General features: G+C 48.3%; 1 protein-coding gene across 2 annotated transcripts in view; it reads right to left on the reverse strand.

Annotated features, from left to right (window-relative positions):
* Positions 1–812: 812 nt before the first annotated feature.
* Positions 813–20,346, reverse strand: part of nim1ka (NIM1 serine/threonine protein kinase a) — an 80,835-nt gene continuing 61,301 nt past the window's right edge. For both annotated transcript variants that reach the window (XM_072515651.1, XM_072515652.1), the window contains exons 3-4: positions 9,949–10,217; positions 813–2,837 (exon numbers count right to left, since the gene is read on the reverse strand). In XM_072515651.1, coding sequence (XP_072371752.1) covers positions 2,073–2,837; positions 9,949–10,217 — 1,034 coding nt within the window. In that variant the 3' untranslated portion in view covers positions 813–2,072. The remainder of the gene's footprint in view (positions 2,838–9,948; positions 10,218–20,346) is intronic.

The raw sequence follows: 20,346 nt of genomic DNA on the forward strand, positions 1-20,346 counted from the left end.
TGGGCTACAGTCAAAAGTAAATAGTGTCCTGTGGCCGGGTCGATTGTCGCGAACTTTGTAACATCTGTCTGTTGATAAGCTTAGTAAACGATATGGGACGTCCATGGTGAGATGGGGGGGGGGGGGGGGGGGGGGGGGGGGGGGGGGGGTTATTGAGGGCAGTCTGACTGATTGTGCGATGTTAACTCATCCCAACCTGTGAACCGTGTGCTCAGCAAAGTGAGGAATGTTACTGCCAGGGAGCGGAACAACTTCCCGAGGGCAGCACGGTAGCACAGTGGTTAGCACTGTGGCTTCACAGCGTCAGGGTCCCAGGTTCGATTCCCGGCTTGGATCACCGTCTGTGTGGAGTCTGCACGTTCTCCCCGTGTCTGCGCGGGTTTCCTCCGGGTGCTCCGGTTTCCTCCCACAGTCCAAAGGTGTGTGGGTTAGGTGGATTGGCCGTGACAAATTGTCCTTGGTGTCAAAAAAGGTTAGGCGGGGATGGGGTGATGGCGTGGGCTTAAGAGGATTGCTCTTTCCAAGGGCCAGTGCAGACTCAATGGGCCAAATGGCCTCCTTCTGCACTGTAAATTCTATGATTCAGACACCCAATAGGGTTGCCAACTGTGATGAAAGGACCAGCCACTGTGCTCCCAGCCATTCGTCGGCCAACACATTCCCCCCCCTCCCCTCTCCCTCGTGACTCACTGCCTTCCCACCACCCAATTGGAAAGCAACAAGACTCATTATCCAATTGGACGATGCTTGAATCTCAGCCAATCGGCCTTTTATCCCCATTTTTATATCCAATCAGGAGAAATGTTCAAAGATTTTCTTGTTAAATAATCTTTTTAATGTCCTGATGGTTTTCCTACGGGGTTGCACACAGCAGCGACCTGGAGATTGACCTTCAATGCCCGGCCACCCTAAAACATCCAGTGTCCACATGAAGCGCCAGAGCAGATACAACACCCGGCTGTCTTTGCCCCGGCTGGTGGATTGAGTCCGTCTTCTCCCCCCCCCCCCCCCCCCCCCCGTCTGTCATTCCCAATTTAGTGTTGAGACTGGAGAATGTTACAGGTCCATGAGCACGGGGAACTGCTCCGAACTCGGGCTTAAGCCTGCCTGAACTCAGTTCATCACAGGACGGGGAGGGGTGGGGCATTTTCATCTTGGAAAGCTGGACCCACATTGGAGAAGGAATTGCAGAGCTTCGGGCATTGGCGGTCGAAGGCACACCTGCCACGAGGAAGAGGAGGTGGCCATTTAGCCCCTTGAGCCTGTTCAACCAATCAGCAACAGCATGGTTAATCAATGACCTAACTCCTGACATCCCACTTTGAGGGCAGCACGGTAACACAGTGTTGCTTCACAGCGCCAGGGTCCCAGGTTCGATTCCCGGCTTGGGTCACTGTCTGTGCGGAGTCTGCACTTCTCCCCGTGTCTGCGCGGGTTTCCTCCGGGTGCTCCGGTTTCCTCCCACAGTCCAAAGATGTGCAGGTTAGGTGGATTGACTGAACTAACTTGCCCCTTAATGTCAAAAAAAGGTTAGGTGGGGTTATGGGGATAGGGTGGAGGTGCAGGATTAGGTAAGATGCTCTTTCCAAGGGCCGGTGCAGACTCGACGGGCCGATTGGCCTCCTTCGGCACTGTAAATTCTATGATGAAGGCAGTGGAAGATGCACAAGAGGCCAATGTTAGAGGAGCCCTGAGATTTTGAAGGGTTGTGCAGCTAGAAGCAGGCACAGAGATGGGAAGGGATAAGGCCATGGGGGAGTTTGGGAACAAGGATGAAAGTTTGAAAATATAGGCTTTGGTCAAACAATGAAGAGCCAATTGCCGGGGATGAGCTTGCCTGATCATTGTGTCAAGAGTCCAGCCTCGCAGTCCCAGCTATTGGCTTCATCTGGACACATCTGCACCTCTCAACCTTAAGTATATTTAACACAAAAACACACAAGTGGTCTAAATCCATTGGCATGACACATGGCTGACAGTTACAGCTTACTACAAAATAGAAAGTAGTGTCTCTTGTTTAGAAAACTGACGATGCCAGCCCTCCAAACTCAAATAGTTCCAGGTTCCTCGTACTATAAAATTGAGCATAATTTGGAGGTCTGTCCCAATGGTCCATTGTGTTTGGCTCGTTCTTTCTTTGCGTCTTTGCACCTGGCCTGGTGCCGGGCTGGTGCCAGGATGGGTGGGGCCGTGTCCAGTGCCCGCCGCTTCTGGACACGGTGCAGCACAATCCGGTAAGTGCCCGTTATGGAGCTGCGCGATTCCTTGCCCGTGTTGTCCCGGATGTGGGCCTCTGTTACTCCCAGACGTGCCAGGGCCCGTTTCACCTCGGCCTCATCTCCCCTCAGCGGCTCCGAGGACTGGGCCAGGTGGGAGGGGTCCAGCCGGAAGGGCTCGAGCTCCCGGGGGAGCTGGACGTCCCTCATCCACTCGCTGCGGGCAATCTGGGCCACCGTGTGGCGCTCGGCGGCCGTCGGGCGCAGTATGCCACGGATCAGTCGCTGGCAGGGCTCCGTGAGGTACTGAGGCACTGGGTAGCCCCCCTCCAGGATACACTTCTTCAGCTTGGCCACGGTGTCAGCTCGGAAGGGCATGGCCCCTGCCACCATGAAGTACAACAGCACCCCCAGTGCCCAAATGTCCACAAAGACACCCACGTAACTCTCGTCGCGGAAGAGCTCCGGCGCAGCGTAGGGCGGAGATCCACAGAAGGTGCTGAGCATCTCATCTCGTCGGCACGTGGTGCTAAAGCCAAAGTCGCCCACCTTTACACAGGTGTTGGTCACATAGAAAACGTTCTCTGCCTTCAGGTCGCGGTGGATTGTGTTGTTTTCATGCTGCGAAAGAGAGAGAGAGAGATACAAATCAGTTCACAACAATCTCATGGAAGGGTGGGGGTAACAAAGGACTGCATTTCCTTAGCACCGCTCATGACTGGATGCCCCAAGGTGCTTTTGACTGATTTATTGGATAACTGGGCTCACCTCTTTATAGAATCCCGACAGTGCAGAAAGAGGCCATTCGGCCCATCGAGTCTGCACCGACCCTCCGAAAGAGCACACTCCCCATGTCCACTCCCCCACCCTATCCCTGTAACCTAACCTGCACATCCTGGACACTAATGGTCAATTTATCATGGCCAATCCAGCTAACCTACACATCCTGGACACCTAAGGGTTAATTTATCATGGCCAATCCACCTAACCTGCACATCCTGGACACAAAGGGTCAATTTATCATGGCCAATCTACCGAACCTGCACATCCTGGACACGAAGGGTCAATTTATCATGGCCAATCCACCGAACCTGCACATCTTGGACACGTAAGGGTCAATTTATCATGGCCAATCCACCTAACCTGCACATCCTGGACACAAAGGGTCAATTTATCATGGCCAATCCACCTAACCTGCACATCCTGGACACAAAGGGCAATTTATCATGGCCAATCTACCTAACCTTCACATCCTGGACACCTAAGGGTCAATTTATCATGGCCAATCCACCTAACATGCACATCCTGGACACTAATGATCAATTTATCATGGCCAATCCACCTAACCTGCACATCCTGGACACAAAGGGCAATTTATCATGGCCAATCTACCTAACCTTCACATCCTGGACACCTAAGGGTCAATTTATCATGGCCAATCCACCTAACCAACACATCCTGGACACCTAAGGGTTAATTAATCATGGCCAGTTCACCTAACCTGCACATCCTGGACACTAAGGATCAATTTATCATGGCCAATCCACCGAACCTGCACATCCTGGACACCTAAGTGTCAATTTATCATGGCCAATCCACCTAACCTCCACATCCTGGACACTAAGGGTCAATTTATCATGGCCAATCCACCTAACCTACACATCCTGGACACAAAGGGTTAATTTATCATGGCCAGTCCACCTAACCTGCACATCCTGGACACTAAGGATCAATTTATCATGGCCAATCCACCGAACCTGCACATCCTGGACACCTAAGTGTCAATTTATCATGGCCAATCCACCTAACCTCCACATCCTGGACACTAAGGGTCAATTTATCATGGCCAATCCACCTAACCTACACATCCTGGACACAAAGGGTTAATTTATCATGGCCAGTCCACCTAACCTGCACATCCTGGACACTAAGGATCAATTTATCATGGCCAATCCGCCTAACCTCCACATCCTGGACACTAAGGGTTAATTTATCATGGCCAATCCACCTAACCTGCACATCCTGGACACCTAAGGGACAATTTATCATGGCCAAACCACCTAACCTACACATCCTGGACACCTAAGGGTCAATTTATCATGGCCAATCCACCTAACCACATCCTGGACACAAAGGGTCAATTTATCATGGCCAATCCAGCTAACCTACACATCCTGGACACAAAGGGTCAATTTATCATGGCCAATCCACCTAACCTGCACATCCTGGACACGCAAGGGTCAATTTATCATGGCCAATCCACCTAACCTGCACATTCTGGACACGCAAGGGTCAATTTATCATGGCCAATCCACCTAACCTGCACATCCTGGACACGTAAGGGTCAATTTATCATGGCCAATCCACCTAACCACATCCTGGACACTAATGGTCAATTTATCATGGCCAAACCACCTAACCTCCACATCCTGGACACTAATGGTCAATTTATCATGGCCAATCCAGCTAACCTACACATCCTGGACACAAAGGGCAATTTATCATGGCCAATCTACCGAACCTGCACATCCTGGACACGAAGGGTCAATTTATCATGGCCAATCCACCGAACCTGCACATCTTGGACACTAATGGTCAATTTATCATGGCCGATGCACCTAACCACATCCTGGACACAAAGGGTCAATTTATCATGGCCAATCCACCTAACCTTCACATCCTGGACACCTAAGGGTCAATTTATCATGGCCAATCCACCTAACATGCACATCATGGACACTAAGGGTCAATTTATCATGGCCAATCCACCGAACCTGCACATCCTGGACACTAATGGTCAATTTATCATGGCCAATCCACCTAACCTGCACATCCTGGACACAAAGGGTCAATTTATCATGGCCAATCCACCTAACCTGCACATCATGGACACCTAAGGGTCAATTTATCATGGCCAATCCACCTAACCACATCCTGGACACAAAGGGTCAATTTATCATGGCCAATCCACCTAACCTACACATCCTGGACACGAAGGGTCAATTTATCATGGCCAATCCACCTAACCTACACATCCTGGACACAAAGGGCAATTTATCACGGCCAATCCACCTAACCTGCACATCCTGGACACTAAGGGTCAATTTATCATGGCCAATCTACCTAACCTCCACATCCTGGACACGTAAGGGTCAATTTATCATGGCCAATCCACCTAACCTTCACATCCTGGACACGAAGGGTCAATTTATCATGGCCGATCCACCTAACCTGCATATCCTGGACACAAAGTGGCTGGTTTAGCTCACTGGGCGAAATCGCTGGCTTTGAAAGCAGACCAAGGCAGGCCAGCAGCACGGTTCAATTCCCGTACCCGCCTCCTCGAACAGGTGCCGGAATGTGGTGACTAGGGGCTTTTCACAGTAACTTCATTTGAAGCCTACTTATGACAATAAGCGATTTTCATTTTCATTCATAACCTGCACATCCTGGACACGCAAGGGTCAATTTATCATGGCCAATCCACCTAACCTGCACATCCTGGACACGTAAGGGTCAATTTATCATGGCCAATCCACCTAACCTGCACATCCTGGACACTAAGGGGCAATTTATCATGGCCAATTTATCAATCCACCTAACATAGAACATACAGTGCAGAAGGAGGCCATTCGGCCCATCGAGTCTGCACCGACCCACCTAAGCCCTCACTTCCACCCTATTCCCGTAACCCAATAACCCCTCCTAACCTTTTTGGTCACTAAGGGCAATTTATCATTGGCCAATCCACCTAACCTGCACGTCTTTGGACTGTGGGAGGAAACCGGAGCACCCGGAGGAAACCCACACAGACACGGGGAGAACGTGCAGACTCCCCATAGACAGTCACCCCAGGCTGGAATTAAGGCAGAAGATTGTGGGTTCCAGGGTACTGAAACGAGGTTTCTTTTTGACACGCTTTTCATTTTTAAAAAAAGGCAAACAATGAGACCTCGTGCTAACGGTCGATATGATTTTTTTAAGAAGTGCGGATTTTGGATGTTTTCGGATTTATAGATAAAGAACAATCATGGGTTCTGTAATATTGGAGGGGGCACCTTCCAGGCTCCAGGTTAAATCAAAGACATGGTCGTCCGTCCCCCCCCCCCCCCCCCCCCCCCCCCGCGGGGTGGTGTGTGTAAAAGATTCCTCGGATACGGCTGGAAGAAGAGCAAAGGGGGGAGAGGTTCTCCTCGCCACCCTGGCCACCATTCATCCCCTCAACCAACACCAAAAAAATAAATAAAAGCAAAATACCCTACAGATGCTGGAGATTTAAAGCAAATGACTCTTCGAGATTGGACAGATTCAAGGTTACGCGTCTCACTGCAGTTTGTGGGATCTTGCTGCACACAAATTGTGGGATGGCAGCACAGTGGCAATATTACAGGACGGGTAATCCAGAGTGCAGACTTGAGTTCAAATCCCACCACAGCAGATTTGGGCAAGGGCGGGGGGGGGGGGGAAAGAGGGTGGAATTTAAATCCAGTTGATTTCGTCAATACTTTTAGCTCCTGCGGTTTGAGTGGAAAGGTGTGTACCCACTTGGTTCGCGGTATGGCTGCCGGCGTGGCGCACACAGGGGCCGGGCTTCACCATTTGGGAGACTAAGTGATCCCGCTGGGACTCAATAGCGTGCGGTTCACATTGCCGTTGAGGGCGCTCTTTGGTAAGCGAGTCAGGCCATGCTAATTGACCAACACTCAGAGCAATTGGGGGCAATTCCTGGCCTCCACTGCTCGATGCCAGTGAGGAGAAATGGAACGCCCTCTTCCCCAGGGTGGGCCAGAGAGTCAAGCCCACCCTCCTGAACAGTGCCTGTGAGGTGGTGGCAGAGGCAGACAGCGCTGCCAGCCTCACCAGGGTGGGGTCACTGGTGGGGCCTCTCCCCCGAGAGGGGCGGAGAACCAGGGAGGGTTCCAAAAGGCCATGGTGCAGTTGTCCTCTGGTTGGGGTGAGCTCTGCTAATCCCCTGCTTCCTCTGCAATGGGGCAGCGCTTCCGAGGAGTGCCAACACCTGGTAGGCTCCAGGTTGAGCTTGGCTATACCTATCCCTTTGATGATACAGCGGGAGTATGAGAGTTTTCAGAGGGGTGGCCTGGGTCCTCACTTGTGGGTGTGAATTAGGGCAAGTATTTACGAGACCTCCGCCTAAGAGGGGGCAGAGCATCACGGGCGGTGAGTGGAGCATGATGTTTGTGGTCTCCGCACTGGCGTCATCAGCCATGTTTTCCGTTCTCTCTGGATTTTGAGCCTGAGCCACTTTTCTGACGGACGGAGGTTGCGGACTCAAAACTTCTCTTCCGGATGTCGCTCGTTGCAGCGTCCAGCAGGCCAATCCTGGAGCGTCGGCAACCCTAACCCCGGGTTAACATAAAGGCCCTGGGTCATCTCTGAGCTGTAACTAGTGTGAGGGAAAATATTGACAAATGCTGAGGGATTTAAACTAAAAGCAGAAAGTTCTGGAAAATCCCAGCAGGTCTGGCAGCACTTGTTGAGAGAGGAAAACAGAGTTAACGTTTCCGAGTCCAAGATGGCTCCTCTTCGTATCAAAGGTAGAAATGTGATTAGGTTTTATGCTGTTGGAAAAGGGGAAGGGCAGGGGCAGGTGGAGGAAAAAGGGAAGGTCAGGGATAGGTTCGAGGGTGGGGGAGATTAAATGACACAAATATGGAGCAACAGGCAAAAAAAGGGTGGGAATGGGAGTAATAAAGGAACAGCAAAGGGGCGGCACAGTAGCACAGTGGTTAGCACGGTTCCTTCACAGCGCCAGGGTCCCAGGTTCGATTCCTGGCTTGGGTCACTGTGTGCGGAGTCTGCACGTTCTCCCCGTGTCTGTGTGGGTTTCCTCTGGGTGCTCCGGTTTCCTCCCACAGTCCAAAGATATGCAGGTTAGGTGGATTGGCCGTGATAAATTGCCCTTAGTGACCAAAAATGTGAGGTGGGGTTACGGGGATAGGGTGGAGACGTGGGGCTTAAGTGGCGTGCTCTTTCCAAGGGCTGGTGCAGACTCTGTGGGCCGAATGGCCTCCTTCTGCACTGTAAATTTAATGTTCTAAAACATTGGATAGAGTAGGTGTTAATAGCAGAATAATGATCAGTGCTATCTGAGAGCAAAACATGAGAATAAGATACAGACTGGCACTAGAGCAAAATGGAGGGCAGAGTTTACAGTGTGAAGATGTTGAAGTCAGCGTTGAATCCAGGAAGCTGTAAAGTGATCCGAATGAGAGATACTGCCCCTCCAACTTCACTGATACATTCGCTTTTATTTTGGTGAAGGGTTTAGTTCCATAGCAGTGACCTGGGTTAAAAATGATTGTTTCAATGGAGTAACAAGTATAACCTCATGTCTGACCCTAATTATAAACTAATGGTTAGTGCGGCAGGGTGGCGCAGTGGTTAGCACTACTGCCTCACGGCGCTGAGCACCCGGGTTCGATCCTGGCCCCGGGTCACTGTCCGTGTGGAGTTTGCACATTCTCACCGTGTCTGCGTGGGTCTCACCTCCACAACCCAAAAAGATGTGCAGGGTAGGTGAATTGGCCACGCTAAATTGCCCCTTAATTGGGGGAAAAAAATAATTTGGTACTCTGGATTTATTTTTAAAAAGCAAATTACAAAAAAAAAAAAAAAATGAATGGTTCGAGATTAATTGCCACATTCCATCATTATTATATAATGTGACCACCAAGATGTCAGAAGCTGAGCGAGAGGAACCTTTACGCCAGTGGGATGCTATGGTCCCGGAATCATTGGACGTTTGAACGGTTCACCACATTCTATGGCTCTCCTCCCGCCTGACAGTCTACATAAAAATCCACCCATGGCCATTTCTCATTCGCCAACCCCCATACATATGGAGGGCAGCACGGTAGCACAGTGGTTCGGCGGATTGACTAAGCTAAAATTGCCCCTAGTGACCAAAAAAAAGGTTAGGTGGGCTTATGGTGATGGGGTGGAGGTAGGGTTGCTCTTCCCAAGGGCCGGTACAGACTTGATGGGCAGAATGGCCTCCTTCTGCACTGTAAATTCTGTGATTCTACAAATAGTCGTGTACTCCGAATTGTGACAGGTGCCGCATTCCAGCACTGATCTAACAAATCCCTGACTCCACCGCCCTCTCTGGCCGGAGGGTGAACCAGAACTTTCACCACATCCGGGTCCTATTTGACCCTGAATTGAACTTCCAACCGCATCGCCCAATGGTATTCAATAGAGAAATAGTGAGGGCCAATGTGGATACTGGGAAATCTTAAATCGGTCCCCAGGTAGAATTTTAAAAATACTTCAAGATACGTGAAGATTTATTTTTTCAAGAAGGTACCTTGGTTTGCAAAACACTAAAAATGATTAATTAGAAAAGGCAGAACAGGTTAAGAGAAGATGTGATAGTGGTGTTTAAAACAATGACGGGTTTTGACAGAATGGGTACGGTTGCCTTGCTGGAAAGATTGATACAGAGGACACAGATTGACATTAATTTGCAAAAGAACGAGAGGGAGATAAGGAGATTTAGCGGCATGGGTTCTGAAGATCCCAAAAGGGTGGAAGCAGGCTCAATAGTAATTTTCAAAAAGGAATTGGATGAAATGCTTGGCTACATTAGGAGAAGAGCAAGGGATTGGGACCAATGGGATAAAGGGCCAGTAGAGGAATAATGGACTGAATGGTTTCATCCTATGCTGGACCACTCTATGGTTCTACCCCAGTGGAAATAATGAGTGCTTACCATGTGCTTAACTGCAGAGACAATCTGGGCAAAGATGACCTTACTGTCGGCCTCCGACAACCTGCCCTCAGTACTGATCTTGGTGAAGAGCTCACCCCCGCCAGCGTACTCCATCACCAGGTGAAGCTTGGACAGAGTCTCGATCACTTCGTAGAGGCGGATGATGTTGGGATGGTGTAGCCGCTCCATGCTGGAGATCTCTCGCGACAGAAGACGTTGAGTCTTCTGGTCCAGTTTTGTCTTGTCCAATATCTTGATGGCAACTTTTTCTAGGGCAGGGAAAAAATAAACCAAGAGACCAGGTGACACCAAACAATAACCAGGAATAACCAGAGAAGAAATTCTTCCTCATCTCTGTCTGAAATGGGTGACCCCCTTACTCTGAGATTGTGCCCTCTGGGCCTAGACTCTCCCACAAGAGGAAACAACCTCTCAGCATCGACCCTGTCAAACCCCCTGAGAATCCGATATGTCTCAATAAGGTCGCCTCTCACTCTTCTAAACTCCAATGAGTACAGACCCAACCTACTCAACCTCTTCTCAATAGAAAATCCCCCCATACCCGGGATCAACCTAGTGAACCTTCTCTGGGCTGCCCCCAATGCCAGGATATCTTTCCATAGATAAGGGGACCAAAACTGTTCCCGGTATTCCAGGTGTGGTCTAACAAGTGCCTTGTATAGTTTTAGCAGGACCTCCCTGTTTTTATAATCCATTCCCTTTGAAATAAAGGCCAACATTACATTTGCCTTCCCAATTTCCCGCTGAACTTGCTGCTAGCTTTTGGTGATTTATGCACGAGGACCCCAAACATCTCCGTGCTGCAGCTTTCTGCAGTCTCTCTCCATTTAAATAATATTCAGCTCCTTTATTCTTCCTACCAAAGTGCAGAACTTATTAATAATAATAATAATAATCACTTATTGTCACAAGTAGGCTTCAATGAAGTTACTGTGAAAAGCCCCTAGTCGCCACATTCCGGCACCTGTTCGGGGAGGCTGGTACGGGAATTGCTGCCTTGTTCTGCATTACAAGCCAGCTATTTAGCCCAGTGTGCTAAACCAGCCTCCAGGTGGTTCACATTTCCCTCCATTACATTCCATCTGCCAAGTTTGTGTCCACTCACCCAACCTGTCTATATCCCTCTGTAGACTCTGTGTAATCCTCTCTACTTGCCTTCCCACCTATTTCTGTGTCATCCGCAAACTTGGCAACAGTACATTCACTTCCCTCGTCCAAGTCATTGATATATTTTGTGAATAATTGTGGCCCCAGCACGGATGCCTGTGGCACTCCACTAGTTACAGATTGTCATCCTGAAAATGCTCCTCTTATCCCAACTCTCTGTCTTTTTTCCATCCTAATTTACTATCCCCAACACCATGGGCTCTTATCTTATTAAGTAGCCTTTTGTGTGGTAGCTTATCGGACGCATTTTGGAAATTCAAGTATATTACATCTACTCTTTCTCCTTCATCTACCCTGCTCATTACCACTTCACAGAATTCTAATAAATTTGTCAGGCGTGATTTCCCTTCACAAAGCCATGCTGACTCTGCTTGATTATATTATGGATTTCTAAATAATCTGTTATTACATCCTTTATAATGGACTAACATTTTCCCAATGACAGATGTGAAGCGAACCGGCCTAAATTTACTTCTTTTTTCGTCTCCCTCCTTTTTTGAATAAAGGTGTTCCCAATCCTCTGGACTTTTCCAGATTGTAAGGATTTGTGGAAGATTACAACTCTCTCTGTCGCCACCTCCGACAACCGATGCACCCCATCAGGCCCAGGAGATTTACTGGCCTTTAGCCCCATTAGTTTCCCGAGAATTGTTTCCCGAGTGATTGTTGTGGTTATTTCTTCCCCAGAATGTTATTGGTTGTGTTAGCAGCACTCTTACTTTGGAGGGACAAGGTTGTGGTCTTAAATCCCACACACTGAGGGAGGGCTGTACTGTCACAGATGCCATTTTAATGAGATGTTAAACAGAAACTGAGCCCCTCTCTGGCTGGGTAGAAATGATCCTATAACATTATTCAAACGAGGATCGTTTCTTTCTATCTGCTCACCTCCCTCATTCTTGCATTTCTGATTTACTTCATTTTATTTTTAAAATTCCACCAGTCCTTTGTTTTCCAATAAGCTAATCTTCACCAAATCACTCTCAACCAATAAACAAGAGCCATACCAAAGTGTGCTCGCAATGACACTCCTTGTCCACCCCACCCGGCTTTGCGCAAGAACACACTGACCATCAATTGTAACTTATTATAGAATCAGACAGCACAGCTGGAGGCCATTCGGTCCACCATGCCTGTGTCCGCCCTTTGAAGGGACTCTCCAGTGAATTGCAAGCTCCACACCCTTTCCCCAAGGCCCTGAAATGTCGTCCTCCTCAACCATTCAGCCAATTCCCTTCTGAAAGTTATTATCGAATCCGCTAACTCTGCCCTTTCAGGGAGCATGTTGCAGGTCAAAACCGACCACGTCAAATAAAATTCTACTCATCTCCTCCTTTGGTCCTTTTGTTAATTCTCTTCAATCGGTGTCCCTCCGGTTACCCACCCTCCTGTCACTGGGAACAGTTGCTTGTTATTCACATCATTAAAATCCTCCCAAGATTTTGAACAACTCGATTAACATAGGAATGAGGAGCGGCAGTCGGCAATTCAGCCCTTCGCGCCTGCTCCACCATTCAATCCGATCATGGCTGATCTCTTCCTGGTCTCAAATCCACCTCCCTACCCCATATCCCTTTCACCCGTTTCTTAAATAAGAAATTTATCCATCTCCTTCTTGAAACTAGTTAATAATTCAGACTCCACCGCACTGTGGGACAGCGAGTTCCACAAATTCACACCCTCTGCGAGAAGTAGTTCCTCCTCATCTCAGTTTTAAATCTACCGCCTCTCAACCTACACCTGTGACCTCTCGTTCTAGATTGCCCCACAAGGGGGAACATTTGGTCTACGTTGACTTTATCAATCCCTTTTAGTATTTTATACACCTCGATCAGATCCCCTCTCATTCTTCTAAACTCCAGTGAGTATGAACCCAAACTGTTTAATCTCTCCTCGTACGTCAACCCTTTCATCCCCGGAATCAATCTGGTGAACCTCCTGTGAACTGCCTTCAATGCCACCACATCCTTCCTCAAATAAGGAGACCAAAACTGGACACAATTCTCCAGATGTGGCGACTAGGGGCTTTTCACAGTAACTTCATTTGAAGCCTACTTGTGACAATAAGCGATTCTCATTTTTTTTTTTCATTTTAGATACAGGGCCCAAAATTGCTCACAATACTCCAAATGGGGTCTGACCAGAGCCTTATATACCTCAGAAGTACATACCTGGTCTTGTATTCTAGCCCTCTTGACATGAATGCTAACATTGCATTTGCCTTCCTAACTGCCAACTGAACCTGCACATTAACCTTAAGAGAATTGCGAACAAGGACTCCCAAGTCCCTTTGTGCATCTGATTTCCTCAGCATTTCCCCATTTAGAAAATAGTCTGTGCCTAAATTCCTCCTTCCAAAGTGCATAACCTCACACTTTTCCACATTGTATTCCATCTGCCACTTCTTTGCCCACTCTCCTAGCCTGTCCAAGTCCTTCTGCAGCCCCCTTGCTTCCTCGATGCTACCTGTCCCTCTACAGATCTTTGTATCATCTGCAAACGTAGCAACAGTGCCTTCAGTTCCTTCTTCCAGATCATTAATGTATATTGTGAAAAGTTGTGGTCCCAGCACAGACCCCTGAGGCACACCACTAGTCACCGGCTGCCATCCTGAAAAAGGCTCCTTTATCCCCACTCTCTGCCTTCTGCCAGTCAGCCAATCCTCTATCCATGCCAGGATCTTACCCTTAACACTATAGGCTCTTAATCTATTTAACAATCTATGCGGCACCTTGTCAATGGCATTCTGGAAATCTAAATAAATCACGTCCACTGGTTCTCCTTTGTCTAACTTGTTACCTCCTCAAAGAACTCTAACAGATTTGTCAGACATGACCTGCCTTTGAGGGAGCTGACTCAGTCCTACTTTACCACACACTTCCAAGTACTCCGCGATCTCATCTTTAATTTAAAAAAAAATATTTTTCATTCTCCTCCTTTTTCACATTTTCTCCCAAATTTACACCCAACAATAAACATTAATCAGTAACAAATGTAATGTCAATCCCCATATCAATAACAACGATCCCATCCTCCCACCAAACTCCAGACATTAGAACAAAGAACAAAGAAAAGTACAGCACAGGAACAGGCCCTTCGGCCCTCCAAGCCTGCACCAACCATGCTGCCCGTCTAAACTAAAATCTTCTACACTTCCGGGGTCGGTATCCCTCTATTCCCATCCTAGACCGCATGTTAACATAAACAAATGACAAAAAAGAATCAGGAATCACCCATAGTCACCATTAACATATACAGTCCCCCTCCCCCCAACCCTCCCAGCCCCCAACCCCAGTAATGTTCGATGTGATCCAATTCTCGAAAGTGCATAATGAATAACGCCCATGAATTGTAGAACCCCTCAATCCTTCCCCTCAGTTCAAATTTGACCTTTTCAAGCGTCAAGACTTCCGGCAGGTCCCCCCGCCACGCCAGGGCACAGGGTGGAGAGGTTGCTCTCCAACCTATCAGGATCCGCCTTCGGGCGATCAACGAGGAGAAGGCTACAAAATCTGCCTCCGCGCCCGTTTCCAACCCCGGTTTGTCCGACAGCCCGAAAATGGCCTCCCGGGGGCCCAGGTCCAGTTTCACGTGCACCACTTTAGAGATTACCCTAAACACCTCCTTCCAATAATCCTCCACCAAAACATATGAACGTGGTTTGCGCACCCGCCCCCCCCGCCCCGCCCCGCAATGTTCACACACATCTTCTACTCCCTCAAAGAGCTGGATCATCCTCGCCCTTGTGAGGTGCACTCATATCCCATCTTTAACTGTGTCAGCCCCAACCTCGCACACGAGGTGGAGGCGTTCACCCTCCGGAGCACCTCACACCAGAACCCCTCCTCCATACCCTCTCCCAACTCTTCCTTCCCCTTTGCCTTGATCCCTTCCAGTGGTGCCTTCTCCTCCTCCTAAATAGCCCCGTAAACCCCCCTGTCATCAGCACCCCCTCCAGCAATGTGGAAGCCGGCTCTGCTGGGAAGCTCTGTATCTCCTTTCTGGCAAAATCTAGAACCTGCATGTATCTAAATATTTCCCCCTGCTCCAGCCCATACTTCGCTTCCAGCTCCTTCAATCCCGCAAAACAACCCCAAGAAATAAATCTTTTGGTGTCCTAATTCCTTTCTCCTCCCATCTCCAAAAATTTCCATCCCACTTCCCTGGCTCAAATCTATGGTTCCCCCGAATCGGCATTTCCCTTGACCCCGCTCCCCACCCGAAATCCTGTCGAAACTGCCTCCAAATTCTCAACGAACCTATTACTACCGGACTCCTGGAGTATCTCCCCGGGGCCGTCGGGAGCGGCGCTTTTGCTAGTGCCTTCAATCCCAACCACCTACACAAACTCTCCTCCATTCTGACCCATTGGGAGTCAACCCCTCTGACACAGCTCCGCACCTTCTCCACATTCGCCGCCCAGTAATAATACATCAGGTTCGGAAGACCCAAACCCCTGCCTGCCTTCCTCTCTGGGATCTCATCTTTAATAACGGACTCTAATGGACCCATTTATCCCGACCCTCTGCTTTCTGACAGTCAGTCAAACCTCAATCCAATCTAGTACTCTAACCCCAACCCCTGCGATCTCGCCTTCTGTAGCAGCCTTTTATGTAGCACACCTTGTCAAATAACTTCTGAAAATCTAGATATACCACATCCACAGGTTCCCCATTATCCACCCTGCTGGCTATATCCTCAAAGACCTCAAGCAAGTTTGTCAAGCATGATTACCTGTCTTCAAACCACGCTGACAATGGTGGATTGAGCTTTGTCTTTCCAAATGTTCAGTTATCTCCTCCTTAATGATTGATTTCACCAACTTCCCCACCACAGAGGTCAAGCTAACCGGTCTATAGTTTCCTACCTGTTGCCTCTCTCCCATTTTGAATAGGGGCGTCACATTAGCGTGTTTCCAATCCATTGGGACCCTTCCAGAATCCAGGGAGTTCTGAAATATCGGGCTGGATTCCCCAGCCCAGCCTGCCGCAGGAATGCCGCGGACGAGCTGCCTACGATCGAGACCTCCATTAGCCTCGGGCGGGACCTTCTGGTCACCGGGTGGACGCGGCCGGAGAATCCTGCCCATCATAACCAAAGCATCCACTATCTGTGCTGCCACCTCCCTTATACCAGAGGGTGCAAGGTATCAGGTCCCGGAGACTTAATTGCCTTTAATCCCATTAGTTTATTCAATACCATCTCCCTAGTGATAGTTATTGCACCAAGTTCCTCCGCATTAACTGTAGTTTTTGGAAACTTTTTATTAACCTCTACCATGAAGACAGTGGCAAAATATTGGTTCAGTGCCCCTGCCAACTCCAGTATCGTCCTCTAAAGGGCCAACATTTACTTTAGCTATTCTCTTCCTCTTTATATACTTGTAGAAGCTTTTGGTATCAGTGATTATGTTTTCTGTTAGTTTCCTTTCGTAATTCATCTCAGCTCTTTTGATTTTATTTTTAGTAGCCTCTTGCTGAACCTTAACATTCTCCCAATCCTCCAGCTTACAACTAGCTTTTGCAGAATGGTACAGCCTAGTTTTTGCCTTTATGTCTTCCTTGACTTCCTTGTTTAGCCATGGAACATTTTTCTCCCTTTTACAATTTCTCTTCCTCTCAGGAATATATTTTCATTGAGAGGTATTTAATATCTCCCTGAACATTCACCATTGTTCCTCATCTGTCCTACCCTTAATTATTGCAGCCCAGTCTACTTGGGCCAACTCTTTCCGCAGGCCTGTATAAATACAGCTATGAGGAGAGGTTGGATAAACCCAGATTGTTTTCACTGGAACAACAGAGATTGAGAGGCAACCGGATAGAGGTTCACAAAGTTCTGAGAGGCATGGACAGAGTGGATAGTCGGATGCTTCTTCCCAGGGTGGAAAAGTCAATTACTAGAGGACGTAGGTTTAAGGTGCAAGGGGGAAATTTTAAAGGAGATTTAGAAGAAAAAGCTTACGGATGATACTAAGATTGTAGGAGTTGCGGATAGTGATGAAGATTGTCAAAGAATACAACAGGATATAGGTATGCTGCAAAATTGGGCAGAGAAATGGCAGATGGAATTTAACCCGGACAGATGTGAGGTGATGCATTTTGGTAGATCCAATTCAGGTGGGAGCTATAAAATAAATGGCAGAACCATCAGGAGCATAGAAACACAGAGAGATCTGGGCGTGCCGGTCCTTAAAAGTGGCAGCACAGGTGGAAATGGTGGTAAAGAAAGCATATGGACATGCTTGCCTTTATAGGACGAGGTATCGAGTATGAAAGCTCACAAATTATGTTAACAGTTATATAGAATGTTGGTGAGACCACATTTGGAATACTGCATCCAATTCTGGTCACCACACTACCAGAAGGCTTTGGAGAGAGTGCAGAAAAGGTTTACCAGGATGGAGGGGATTAGCTGTGAGGAGAGATTGAATAAACTGGGATTGTTCTCCCTAGCGAGACGGAGGCGGAGGGGTGATCTGATAGAACATAGAACATAGAAAAAACAGCACAGAACAGGCCCTTCGGCCCACGATGTTGTGCCGAACCTTTGTCCTAGATTAATCATAGATTATCATTGAATTTACAGTGCAGAAGGAGGCCATTCGGCCCTTTGAGTCTGCACCGGCTCCTGGAAAGAGCACCCTACCCAAACTCAACACCTCCACCCAACACCAAGGGCAATTTTGGACATTAAGGGCAATTTATCATTGGCCAATTCACCTAACCTGCACATCTTTGCACTGTGGGAGGAAACCGGAGCACCCGGAGGAAACCCACGCAGACACGGGGAGGACATGCAGACTCCGCACAGACAGTGACCCAAGCCTGAATCGAACCTGGGACCCTGGAGCTGTGAAGCAATTGTGCTATCCACAATGCTACCGTGCTGCCCTTGATTGTAGTTTATAAAATTATTAGGGGTATATATAGGGTGAACAGCTGGAGGCTTTTTAAACAGGGCGGAAATGACAATTACAAGGGGGCACATGAAATGAAATGAAAATCGCTTATTGTCATAAGTAGGCTTCAAATGAAGTTACTGTGAAAAGCCCCTAGTCGCCACATTCCGGCGCCTGTTCGGGGAGGCTGTTACGGGAATTGAACCGTGCTGCTGGCCTGCCTTGGTCTGCTTTCAAAGCCAGCGATTTAGCCCTGTGCTAAACAGCCTCTGTTCAAGGTGAGGGAGGAAGGTTCAGTGGAGATGTGCGGGGGGAGTTTTTTTTACACAGAGGGCGGTGGTGGCCTGGAATGCACGGCCAAGTGAGGCGGTTGAGGCAGATATGTTAGCATCCTTTAGGACTTATCTGGACAGGCACATGAACAGACGGGGTATAGAAGGATACAGGCGGTTGGTCGAGATAGGACACAGGCTTGGAGGGCCGAAGGACCTGTTCCTGTGCTTTAGTGTTCTTTGTGCTTTTTTTCTCTCGCACAAATTGGTTGCCATATTTCCCCATTCCAACAATGACTAAACTTCAGAACCACTTCAGTGGTATGTGGCACATCCTGTGTATAAGAGCAGGGAGGTTATGACGGAGCTGTATAAAATGCTCATTATTGCGTACAGTTCTGGTCACCACACTATAGGAAGGATGTGATTGCACTGGAGAGGGTGCAGGGGAGATTCACCAGGATGTTGCCTGGGCTGGAGCGTTTCAGTTATGAAGAGAGGCTGGTTCGGCTGGGGTTGTTTCCTAAGCGTAGAGAAGGCTGAGGGGGGGACCTGATCGAGGTGTACACAATTACGAGGGCCATAGATTGACAGGAAGGAACTTTTCCCTTTACTAGAGGGGTCAAAACCAGGGGTCGTAGATTTAAGGTAAGGGGCAGACGATATAGAGGGGCTTTGAAGAAAACCGTTTTGCCCAGAGTGCGGTAGAAATGTGGAAGTTCACTGCCTGAAAGGGTGGTAGAGGTGAGAACGCTATGGATTAAGGGTTATGGTGTTCGGGCCGGAAAGTGGAGCTGAGTCCACAAAAGATCAGCCATGATCTCATTGATTGGTGGAGCAGGCTCGAGGGGCCAGGTGGCCTACTCCTGCTCTTGGTTCTTGTGTTATGTACCTAACCGCATGGACAGCAAGGGTTCAAGAAGAATGGTCGCATGGTGGTAATGGATTCTAATTGGAGGTTTGGCTTTAATGTCCTAGCAACAGGAGTTCAAATCCACCATGGCAGCTGTGAAATTTAAATGCAATTTACAATCAATCAGGAATAAAATAATTAATAATGATCATGAAACTTTATTGTAAAAATCCATCTGGTTCACTCAAAACCTTTAGGGAACCTGGATACAGAACTGGCTAGGTCATAGAAGGCAGAGAGTAGCAATGGAAGGATGCTTTTCTAATTGGAGGGCTGTGACCAGTGGTGTTCTGCAGGGATCAGTGCTGGGACCTTTGCTCTTTGTAGTATATATAAATGATTTGGAGGAAAATGTAACTGGTCTGATTAGTAAGTTTGCAGACGACACAAAGGTTGGTGGAATTGCGGATAGCGATGAGGACTGTCTGAGGATACAGCAGGATTTAGATTGTTTGGAGACTTGGGCGGAGAGATGGCAGATGGAGTTTAATCCGGACAAATGTGAGGTAATGCATTTTGGAAGGTCTAATGCAGGTAGGGAATATACAGTGAATGGTAGAACCCTCAAGAGTATTGAAAGTCAAAGAGATCTAGGAGTACAGGTACACAGGTCATTGAAAGGGGCAACACAGGTGGAGAAGGTAGTCAAGAAGGCATACGGCATGCTTGCCTTCATTGTCCGGGGCATTGAGTATAAGAATTGGCAAGTCATGTTGCAGCTGTATAGGACCTTAGTTAGGCCACACTTGGAGTATAGTGTTCAATTCTGGTCGCCACACTACCAGAAGGATGTGGAGGCTTTAGAGAGGGTGCAGAAGAGATTTACCAGAATGTTGCCTGGTATGGAGGGCATTAGCTATGAGGAGCGGTTGAATAAACTCGGTTTGTTCTCACTGGAATGAAGGAGGTTGAGGGGAGACCTGATAGAGGTCTACAAAATTATGAGGGGCATAGACAGAGTGGATAGTCAGAGGCTTTTCCCCAGGGTAGAGGGGTCAATTACTAAGGACATAGGTTTAAGGTGCGAGGGGCAAGGTTTAGAGTAGATGTACGAGGCAAGTTTTTTACGCAGAGGGTAGTGGGTGCCTGGAACACGCGACCGGAGGAGGTGGTGGAAGCAGGGA

This window comes from Scyliorhinus torazame, chromosome 9 (assembly GCF_047496885.1).
Source record: "Scyliorhinus torazame isolate Kashiwa2021f chromosome 9, sScyTor2.1, whole genome shotgun sequence".
NCBI lineage: Eukaryota > Metazoa > Chordata > Chondrichthyes > Carcharhiniformes > Scyliorhinidae > Scyliorhinus > Scyliorhinus torazame.